This window comes from Melospiza melodia, chromosome 18 (genome assembly GCF_035770615.1).
Source record: "Melospiza melodia melodia isolate bMelMel2 chromosome 18, bMelMel2.pri, whole genome shotgun sequence".
Classification (NCBI taxonomy): domain Eukaryota; kingdom Metazoa; phylum Chordata; class Aves; order Passeriformes; family Passerellidae; genus Melospiza; species Melospiza melodia.
In genome coordinates this window covers 9,727,470-9,739,413 of record NC_086211.1, presented here as the reverse complement: position 1 = coordinate 9,739,413, position 11,944 = coordinate 9,727,470, and the positions used below count along the sequence as shown (strand labels likewise).

Here is an 11,944-nt window from a genome sequence, read left to right as displayed (position 1 = left end):
TGAACACAATTTTCCTTTTTTATTTTGAGACACTTAGCAAAAATGCTGAAATATCAAACATTTCCTCAGTAGCTACAATATTGCCACTATGTACAAAATATTTGATAAATGTAGTACACATATAAAAATACAGTATGCATTACATATATACAGTACAATGTGCAAAACATATGGCATTCAAACATATGGAATTGATTTTAGGGGTGCAAACAGCAAATACAAAGGCATCATGGTTCTAGAAAGGCAATACATAAACTGACGCCCTGATTGCCATAATTTGCATTTATTAAAGTAGTGCTTAAATGAAGAGGGCCCCAGAGACAGGTGTTTATCTGCTTCTTTTCACAAAATGAGATGCTAAGACATAATTATGACTATGAAAATAAGAAGAGAAACACCTACTCGGGTTAGCGTTATTTCTACTGCAAGCAGTACTGTGAAGAAAATCCTATCAGGAAAAAAAGCCTGTGCTATTAGTTACTACAAATTCCTCAAACAACAAAAACAAATCTGTACTGTTAAACATCAAAAACAGCTTTGAAAATATCTACATCCTTAATTTTAAAAAAGTACGGATAACACTTTTGGGGACTTAATTTCCTATGTTTTAAAATACAAAGTGCCTCCTTTGGCAATATAAATGGCAATGCTTTGGTTCCTATTTAAATTTTTATATTATTATAATTTATTTTAGGCTGTCTTTTGAATATCTGAGCTGTATAATTTTATAAAAATAGTATGATTATATAGTTATTAACCATTCCCTGCTTTCTTTTTGAGAATTTGCTCTCATAGCTAGAATGGCTTTTTTTGGCTAGATTTCTACAAATACATTTATGAACTTTTAACTTAAAAACACTTTCTATTCAGTATTGGACACTACAGAATGATGTAGGTGTCTCTTTTTTGCACTTTATTCCTAGCAAACTGGTATCAAAGGAATATTTGAGATTATTTCAGGTTTTAATGGATGCTCTTTATTGGCCATGTATATACTATGTGTAACTCAGTTCCACAGATCTCACATAAAACACCTCCTGGGGTATGGTCTAGAAGTCACTGAAAGGTGACTTCACAGACCACAATACAAAGAGTTTCAACAGAACATTTATTAGAGATAAGTGGAAGAATTTTTCCAGTTTTAATAGAGTTTGCTTTAAGTTTACAATACACTTAAGATGCCATCCAAATAATAACTGTTTACATTGGTGAACTTTCCTGGGTTTTGATTACATAATGCCCTTCCAGTTCAATGTATCCTGTAATTGCAGTTTCTCTGCCTTGAAAATAGTTCAGCAGCTTGTACTTGTCTTCTGATTACAGTGCCTACACTTTTGAGGCACCTGAATGCTTGAGATTATGTAACAGAAAAAGTTTAATATTGACACTTCTCTTTGGATCACCATCTTCTCTGAACATGACTCTTGTTGGTGAATTTAGAAAAACCTGGGAAATAAATGTCAGTATTAAGTAGTGATCATTTCTAAAAGCTGTGGCCTCAGCTTTCTGAAGTTCTAATTCTGCAGGTCTGCAAGCCCACGTTGCTGGATTACACTTTAAATTTCTGTAGAGAACAACTGCCAAAAATTAATTTTATTGTCAGAGAGAGTATGACAGTGCTTTTTAAACTATTTCTAAGGTTAAACAAAATTTTGCCTGTAAACTTCCTTGCTGTAACTGATGCTGAAGGGCACTACAAGTGTGCAGCAAATTCCATTTCTCTACTGAACACAGGATGTGACTCCTCCTGAGTAACACCAGCCTAGGGAAACATTGTCTGAGCTCTCTCTGTCTAGATGTGTAAACAACCAACTTTTGATTTTCATACTGATTAAAAGGTATTCTTAATTACTTTGAAGAACCCACTAACACCACATTTGATAGGATGCATTCTGTTAGTATACTGCAGCCATTAAATGGCAAATTTAGTGCCAGTGCATTCCTTTGCAACTGTTCTCTTAATGAGAAAGATTCAGTTCTGTGCAGTCAAACTGCACAGGCACAATTAAATTTCTAAGATGTATTTGTGCTACAAAAATTTTCATGTAAAACATGCACACACAAAAGTCTAAGCAAAACCTATTTCTGCCATAAACAGGCATATACAACTATGGCAAACATATCACATTTCAGAACAAAGTCTAAAGCAAACCATTTTATATAAGGTTTAATACACAATTCTGAAATGTACAGAAAAGTAATCACACATTCCCTACACTAGAATATTTGTACTTCAGAAACTAAAATGATCCCTTAATTTTTATTTTTTTTTCAAATAGACGTTCAGAGCAGAAAGCTATACCGTACTGATAACAAGACATCCCAACTGTTTGGGTTTATTTCTGCACAAAGATTCCTATGGATTAATTAACATTCTACACTGCCAATAAGGGTAATTTTGTAGCAAGATGACTTTGCCAGTTTCAAGCTGTATTTACATGCACATCCAAAACGACAGTACAGTTGCTCTAGGTTAATTTGTCTTCTAAAAATTAATTTACTTGCCTCTCATTTAATCAGGAGGCAGGGTCAAAAAGGGATAACTCTAACCACACATATATTGTATGATGTCTGGTGTATCACACATAATAAACTGACAGTACTGCAGAACACTAAATTTCATTCAGAGTTGTTCCTATCAGACCAAGAGTCCTTAATTCTTATTCTCGTAACAGCCGAGGGCACTTCATATCTCAGAGTGTCAGCTCCCAATATTGGATGATGAACAGGAATGCAAAAAGTTGAATGTGAAGTGTTCACTGTTACTGAAAAGTCCTATACCATCAAAACTTAAGGCAGACAGTCCCCATGTAATATTGTACTCAAGTATTGTAGGCACAGCAAGAAGGAATAAGGAATTCTGTCTTTCAACTGTGTGTAGTGAAAATCTCCAAAGATTGTTTCTTGTATTACTTTCATATTACAGTAATTCTTGGCCAGTAAAACCAGTGAAGGTACATAATGATTTAAAGTGCTGTAATTGATATGATGCAAACATATGGTACCAGTTCAAACCCTGAATCACTGATGGAATCCATTATTTTATCTGAAGCCAATGGAACTCTGTCATATCAGTGAACCAGACTGCATTATATCTGGAGATGCAAATTTTCAGTTAATTCCGTAACATTTTCTGACAAAAGTATTTGTTTGATGTTAACATGATTGTGTTGTGTTTTAATTTTTGAAAAATGTGGTGAAGGTTGCTAAGTGGCTAACAGCTACTTACTGTTTTCAGTATTTCTTTGATACATAGCATTATTCTAAGAAGTAGGCAAAAGCTTTGGGGCATTTTTTCATTCAATCCTACAAAACTTTATTTTTGAAACTTGTTGGTGAGGAATTAACCATGCAATGAGATCAGTTTTCAGACTAGAAAAACATGCAATATTTCTGTATTTCAGGAAACAGGGAGTGTTTCCTTTTATCTTAATTTAGGAATTCCCTAATAGGAAATTCCAATTTTGTGTTTGATTATAAGCCTCCATCATCTATGGCAACATTTAACAGCTATTACCTGAGAGACAACCATAGAATGTCAAAGTATATTAGTTCTACTTGATTTTTTTGTTTTTCTTACTCCTTTCAAAATAGACTCTGAAAACAACAACTATGGGCTTTAAAACAACAAAAAAATATTCATGTGCTGTGCTGTGAGGTAAGAGCTTAATTTTTGCTATTCTCTGTTTCAGATATGCAGTATGCCTTCTTATCACAAACAGTACATTCTGATCCTGGTGTTTAGGATTTGCACTGAGCAGCTTCTCTGTAGGTTTCCCTGATGTTATGTAGTGGCAGACAAAGCTGTTCAACAGACAAAGTGTTCACTGAGAAATTATGGTTGTCCTGTCAGCACTGTCCCCTGCAACTTGATCTCATCCTACAAACATCTTTTATTGAGGGCATTGGGACTATTATGCATAGATGCTTGCAGGACTGTAGTATACAACACTATTAATTAAACTTTTCTACTTCCTCAAACTTTTCTAGTATGCTGAGATACTGGATTCAATGATCTAACAAATATCCTCAAACACAAAGCAAAATAGGATATTTACTTCCATTATAATAATCTCTTGTTTGAAGACCACTGTGTTCCCCTCTGTTCACAAAAATAAGCTATATAAAGTTAAAAGAGTATACAAATAACTGTCTGATATACACATTAAAACCTAGCTATTAAATCCAGAGCATTGCTATAGAAAATTCAGTGTTCTCAATATTACCTGGCATTAGCTACAGTGGATTTCTTGCAGTTACACTTAATATCCCTTTGGATGCAGGTAAATTCCTCCCTCATGATTAAATAATGGGGGAAGTGTTTTAAAATCCACAAAAGCAAAATATAAAAACAATTTGAACAAATTAAGAGACTAGAGATATGAAATTTCACTGAACCAGCCAGTGCTTCTATTTGCCTTTGCCCTCACAATTAGTTCTGAACCTGGCTCAGGCTTTCCACAGGAACAATGAAGTGCAGTGATACCTCCCCTCCCCCAGCCATTTGCTCACTGGGTCAATACAGAGAACTGACATCTCACTCTCAGTTTAGTCATGTTGTGTTGCTCATTTAAGCATTACAAAGTCAGAGATGTAACTTCTCTCTTAAATATTTGTGATACATTTACCTTGGGGTACTTTTAATCACAAAGTACAATCATCCTTTCTTGACTTGTGAAATACAGCTTCCAGAGGGCCCTGATCTGCATTACTGATAGGTGCATAAAGTGATTCACTGTTGTAAACTTGAAAATCAATAAGGAATTAGCTTCAAGCATTTGTTCTTCCCAACATTACTGTCTTAGTTTATGTTAACTGCAATCAGAATGGTTTAATAATGGACCTCTGTGTAGAGAGACTTGCAGGTTGTGTTCTCATTGGCTATAGCTTAATCCCAGTGCAACTGTAGATCTTGTGGATCTAGAAAGTCAGTGGAAAACACGCTCGGGGCAGCAGAACTGAGAGGGGTGAGTCCAGATGAGGAGCTGGGCATTGGAATGTCCAGCCATTCCATATTGTCCAAATTTGTATCGGGAAGGTCAAGAGACAGACAAGAATTATTAGTAGTAAACTGTGGGTCAGATGTTTCCATGGGTGAATGAGAGTGATCTAAAATGCTGGAGTGGTTAAGCAGATCATTCTGAAGGTCTTCAATTAAAGAAAATGACTCTCTGTCCTCATTACTGCTTGTCAGTTGAGGAATTTCATTACCTGATGGTAAAGTTCCATCCAAGAGGGCTTCAAGTTGGTTTTCCAAACTGATAGACAAGCTGGTTGTTGGTTCTAAGGACACAGGAGGAGGGGCCATTTGGATCTGCGGAGGTGGACGGGATACCACTGTGTTCACTGGCATTGTAGTGATGTTGGCTGTTACTGGTCTCATTTTAGATATGGGAGATGGTTCTTCTTTTATTGGAAGGGAAATCTCTGCAATAAAAAAGCCCACTATTGAATTCAAACAGATAATGACATAATAGCCTCCTACAGAGAAATTCCAGCCCATTTTGGGATGCATCCATAGTGAATTAAGTGCAGTAACAGTCACTGTGCTGCTCCACTCATATTCACATACATCAGACTCTGGCATGGCCTCCAAGAACCACAGAGTATTTTAAACAAGTCCCAAAGTTCTGCTTTCAGTGACAGCTCAGCAAATTAGCATGAGTATTGATGAAAAAAGGAATGTATCTCTAGATGTTACCTTAACCTCCTTCATGTTTATAGTTCTTCTCATTAACTGGAATAATTATGGAACTAACACATTTCCTTGTATAGAACCAATTTTCAGTTTCATCCCTGTTTAGTACTGTCCACGTTGGTTAATTAAGAACCCATGAGATGAAATGATGTGATTAAGCAGCATTTATTCTCAATTCTAGAATCTAAAACTACACTTCTGTCAAGAAGTTCCATATAAGACAGTGGCAGTAACAATAAGGGGAAATAAAGCCTAAATTCCAATTTATTCTTAGGCATGAATGAAGCCCAAAAACAAGACAGACAAATATGCAAATAAATCCTCTAGCACAAGTGATGTTCCTAGCAGAAAAAATATACCTGAAAATATATTTTGTGCTGGTTTTCCAAGCAAAAACCCACAGCCTTCGCACTCTCCTGAAGTACATTAGTAAATGAAACATTTTTCAGGGCAGAGCTTACTTACTTTAATTGCAACAGCCCTGAATGCTTTACTTTGTTTTTTTCATAAAGATGATCATTAATTTAGCTTGAGTTGTTGAATACTCAAGTTACTTTTCTCAGTCTACTCATATTTTCTGCAGGTGACCTTGCAATTTGCATTGAAAAAGAAAAAAAATACTCTGATATTTAGAATATGGCTGAAGTGTTCCAGTAGCCCAGAACCAGTCCCTCTGCCCTGGCATTCCCTCCTGTCAGGATCCTTACATGACAGCAGTTATAATCCATTCCCTTAACGGAATCACTTGGCACAACATCTCCCACTGCTGTAATGCCTTCTTGGGCTCCTAAGCCTAATTATGGCTGAAAGCCTCTTCCTTTTACTGCTGAGCTACTCTGTTTATTACTTTAGTTTTATCAGTGCCTTGCTGATAGCTCCCTTATTTTAACTGACATAAAGTTGTTATTCATTAATGTCTCCATGTAGTTCATGCACACTTTTCCCAGTAATGTATCTTTGATGTTTATAGTTGATAACACAGGGTTATATTTAATGAAATTTTACTATCAACATGCTTGAACTCTTACCTTACTCTATTCTTTGTATAATTTCAATAAACATGTTATGGACTTGCTCAACCTTTCCGATTTTGATAAGGTATGTATGTGCTAACCTAAGGTGTTATTTTAATCATTTGAATGCTGTAGAGATTATTGTACAGGTCTGCCTGAGCTAATTTGCAACCATGAAGTTCCACAGCAGGTTGACTGTGTTTTGGTAAATGTTTTTTTTAATAAGGAACCAAGCAAACTTTCAAAAATTTAGCTTCATTCAGGCTTGCTAGATTCTAACTCCTGTTCCTAAAAGAATCCTCATTTGATGATAGCAGTGAGTTTTTACTATCAGGTTTTAAATCTTTCCATCACACAGCTGTCAATAAGCTTACCTCCACTCTTGATGAGAATATCAAAAAGATCATCCATCTGCTGACTGTGTGCACTGGAAATCTGTAGTGCAGGAAAACAGGGTTATTCTCTTTCATGTGGGATTTTTTCCTATGCTTATTTTTCCTAGTTTTCATCAACAGTATGTAAGTACTAACCTATAATAAAGACTAAAATCCTTAATAGGAAATTGTCTAGCTAGAAAACAGATACTTTGGAGAGACATTTGCAATCTCTGTAGTTGGTTTCAGTACAAAGCAATAGGGAAAAAGCATGACAAAGACTTCATGAAGGCAACCTAGGAGAGAGGTGCAGGAAGCCAGGGATCAGGAGAGTTACTAACCCCATTTTGTACCAGGATGGTAACAACTGCAGCACTTTGGGCTTGCAAACCCTGCTCTGCTGTCTCTCAGAGATAGCCTGTAAATGTCAGTCATGTAAGATGCATTTTATTAGGTGTCTTTGGGATTTCTTCCCAATTTGTAGATTTATATTCTTTTATTTTTTAAGGGGGAGGGGGTAAGCTTTCAGGAACTGCTCATCTTTGTTTTAAACAGCCATCCCCTAAATAACTGAACCTTAACCAAAAGGTAAGAAAACCCCCCACAAACCCACTCATTCAAAAAGTCTAGAAAAAGTGGAGACTTTGATGAAGGTCTGAAGAAGTGTTTTAAACCATTGCTTGTACTCCAGGGATGGAAGTGATTTGTCATCAGGAGATCCACTGGGGAGTTCCTGGCTGACTGGTAGTGACAGAGTGACCTAAGACAACCTGTGTGCCCTCCCTGTGGGGATGTCCCACATGTGCCAAGGACACAGGAAAGGGCATTAGGCACCCACTGCTGTGCCTCAGATCTGCCACCACAAAAACCCAACCAACACAAGGGGCTACAAGGTTTTATCTTTTGGAATTCTTTTTTGCATTCTGAAACGCACAACATTAGGAATACTCATTATTACTCATACTGGCAGAGCACTACCCAGGACTATTCACCAAGATCACTCAGTACAGACTTTTCCAGCAAGCACCTATGCTCGTGTTTGCCTGTGTGTACAAACACATTCACACACATTCTCCTCACGTTTACTCACTTTGGAAAATACAAACATATTTTCTCTCTTAAGTGTGAGGTTTGGGTATCCCACATTCTCAAAACAAGTCATCTGAAGGCTAGTTACTGTTAGTACCAGCAGCATTATCCCAACTAGATGTATCACACACTGGGAACTGTAAGACTTATTTACATATATGCTGCTTTAATAATAGAATAAGGAAACAGGAGTCCTGTAGTTAAACACAGTTATGAAACTAGTGACACGGTATGTTAGAAAATCTTGACACCAAACAAAAAAAATCAAAACCTAAACCAAGCAATGGTTTTGGTAATTACAGAGAAAAGCTTTGTGTTTAAGAGCCTGAAGAAGGCAAGTACCTCACGCTGCGACGGCTGAACACTGCGGGTCTGTTTTATGGCCTCTTCGTAACGAGGAGGATCTTTTGTCTTGGACACTGTGTTGTTGAAGAGGGGCTGCTGAACAATGTAAGGCTGGGCTTGAGATGGAGACCCAGGCTGCATGAAATAACAAAATAATGACCAAATAATGTGATTTAGTGAATTGAGGATGTATCAAGCTCTACAGATTATTCTATTTTGTCACATCAGTCCCCTTATTAATGTAATCAGAGGATAAAATAAAATAAGTTTATTTCTCCCTCTTAATACATATGCACATATCAGCATTATTTTAATCTACAAAACATTCTTCCTTGAGTGAACTGCCATATGTAAACAGTCACATGTTATATAAGAATAATAATAACGTAAACATGAACTTTATGGAAGATTGTTAGGATATCCTTACCTTGTTGGGAGCAGCAGGTCCATTCTGCACAGAAGGGACCTGATTACCACCAGGGTGAATGTTAGAGTTTGACGTTTTATTAATAAAAGATTGTGAAGGTGTTGAAACTGGTGCAGTCTGATAGGAAAATACTGCATTTGATGTGGCAGGTGGAAAAACCTGAAAACAATTAACAGATCAGTCTCAGATTGTGGGTTTTTTATTTTTAAAGAAAGGTAATATTGGATATATTACATTAATGAAATAGACCTTTGTTTTAAAAATACTTGCTTGCTTAAATTCCCTATTAAGTGAATGTTATTTATACTGATTTTTCCTTTAAGTGGAATAATTTTTAAATTCAGAACAGTTAGCTTCTGAAAAAAACTTTGTGCTCTGACATACTTTCTTTCATCACTCATTACTAAAAACACTTTCCTGCAATTTTCCAGGAAGCATGAGGAAAGTGTATGGAACAGTTCAATAGAATATCCATGATTTCCCCATCTAGTGGACAGTCAATAACATGAGCTTATTTCTGGCCTGACACAAACTGTACACAATTTGCCCTCTCCTGCCAGTTTTAAGGCAGAATGGTTTGTCTGTCATATAATTCTAATTTTTTTTGGAAAGTAACTACAGGTATCTATGAGGATTGAGGGAAAGGCAAAAGATAAAACTGATGAACATGGGTATCAACTATAAGTTTGGTTACTGGTATATGAAACTTTTTATTTCTTCAACTGGTAGTCCACATACTCATTGCAAATGATTCCCAGCAGAATCCTGTTTCTCATACTTTTGAGTTAAAGGGAGATAAAGAGAAGCTATGAATGCATCAGCATGTAAGGCTGTTGTAAATTCAGCCCAAATACTCGCAAATACTCCCAAATACCTTTATAACAAAGGTGACAAACCTAAGGTCATGGATGTAGATCTAATGCTGCATGCATGAGGGGTGTCCTGATCTGTTGTACCTCATCAATATTTTTCATTTTGATGTTAAAACCAATGCAACAGCAGGCTGCAAACTCTGCTGGGAACTGTGGTCTTCATGACAACTGATCTGAATAGTGGGGAGGACTGGAGAAAATGTCCTACAGACATTTCAAGGAACTTGGAGGCAGCAATGGCAGCAAGCTGCCAGTCTCTGTTACAAGTACATGCCTCAGGATGACTGGAAAATTTCTCTATAGGACCTGTTACATTAACATGCTAAGATTAGCCCCTCACCAAAGTCCAGAAAACTTGCATTAAATCTGCTTTTTTGGATGTATGTCAGTTTTGACTCCTCAATGTCCTCAATGTCCATGAAATTACACAGATTGAACAAGCAGTGTGAAGAGTACTGATGCTCTTTCAGCTGTGTCCCCCTTTATTACCCAGCTCTCTGGAGAATGGCAATGCACAATTGTACATCCTCTAAGTTAAGTTCTTATCTGCAACAAGAGCCCAAGCACAGGCAGATAAGGTTACTCAGGGACAATCCCCAAATCACAGCAGAACATGGGGTTCATGATGCACTTTTGTAAACTGAAATAAGAACTTTGAAGGCTGAGATGTAACAGTTACATAATATACTGTAAAAATGACCCTCTTCATCTTGGAATTTGAGTTGTTTCTGAATTATTTGTCCCTAGGGGCAGGCTGAAAATCCTTGCTGTCCACTGATAAGGATGCAATAAAGGTCCAAAACTAATGTCCACATTCCTGATAACAGGGGTCAGTCTAGAAGAGGCTCAGAGGAGGAGAAAGCCTTTCTTTTGTGATGACTGGTGCTGATGGGTTTGTATCAGTTCCCACATGAACATGACTGGAGGGGCAGTCACAACTGTACATCCAGTGCTGAGAACATGTGTTGGAATGGGACATTACAGAGCTGATTGTTTTTGGTAGAAGGAAGAGAAAGATCTCTCTGAACCATCCCCTGCATTCCTTAGGAAGAGGTATGGTAGGGTTTGGACTCACTGGAATTACCATCCTCAGGATCTGAGTCCATAGCTTTCTTCATAAGGAGGGATGAAATCAACAAGGAAAGTCAGAACACCAGAATTAACTTCTATAAAAGAATAAATCTTTGAAGTCCTAAGTAAAAGCTTTCTCTTAAGAACTCCCTATGAGAATCTCCTATTTAGAGCCAGTGGCAAATAAGAGAAACTGACTGGAATATACCTGGCACGCACCACTTGTGCCAAGTGTGAGGAAGGATGCAGTAGGAGTCATGGCCTAAGTGTACCATTAAGATAAAAAGTCTTTAGACTATGTATATATCTGCAACTGAAAAATAAAGTCCTGCACAGACTAAAATTTGGGAAAAGAAGGAGTTACAAGCCCATTGTATCACACAGAAAAATATGGTACAGATGTTAGGTGACTTGATCATTTGTATATAACACAAAAAAGATTCTCAAAGCACTGCCTAGAACTAGATCATACAACTATTTATCTTCATGTTTATTGCTATCCACAAACCTTTCTGACTTGCTGGCTCTGACCAAGTGCGTGCTGCGTGATGGTATTTTGTTTTGATTGTGGAGCATGCATCTGAGGTGCTGTCTGCACCAGGCCAGAGGAAGAAATAGGAGCAGGTATTTGTGATGGGGTCTGTATTCCAGCTTGTGATTGAGCCTAAAGGATGAAGATAAAATATTTGAATTATTTGTATCTTACACTAAGTTACATAATCTATTGCACACCTTATGCAGAATAGCAGTAACATGTATTCTGGGAGGGATGAGTGGGAACTGTACAGGAAACCAAACTGTTACTGTGTTTGGTACTGGGGAGTTCCCAGCTAAAAGGTGATGTTTATTTTGCCAACAGAGTTTAAGACAAAGACAAACTGGAGAGAGCCCAGCGGAAATGCTAAAAATAACAGGGCACAGAGAGAGCAGATATCAGTAAGAAAGGACTGTAAGAACTGGCTTGAGTAATTAGAAGACAAAACTGATAATGCAAGAAAAAGGCTGCTTTTAAGACCATGGTAATTTTTCATGGCCAGTGAAAGGCAAGAAGTATG

General features: G+C 37.1%; 1 protein-coding gene across 3 annotated transcripts in view; it reads right to left on the bottom strand.

The window, feature by feature from the left end:
- The window catches only part of MRTFB (myocardin related transcription factor B), a 66,926-nt gene continuing 54,982 nt past the window's right edge, over window positions 1-11,944 (bottom strand). For 2 of the 3 annotated variants that reach the window (XM_063171050.1, XM_063171051.1), the window contains 5 exons: window positions 11,398-11,553; window positions 8,947-9,105; window positions 8,517-8,654; window positions 7,086-7,146; window positions 1-5,427 (listed from right to left, as the gene is read on the bottom strand). In XM_063171050.1, coding sequence (XP_063027120.1) covers window positions 4,889-5,427; window positions 7,086-7,146; window positions 8,517-8,654; window positions 8,947-9,105; window positions 11,398-11,553 — 1,053 coding nt within the window. In that variant the 3' untranslated portion in view covers window positions 1-4,888. The remainder of the gene's footprint in view (window positions 5,428-7,085; window positions 7,147-8,516; window positions 8,655-8,946; window positions 9,106-11,397; window positions 11,554-11,944) is intronic. The other variant, XM_063171052.1, reaches the window with a different exon arrangement.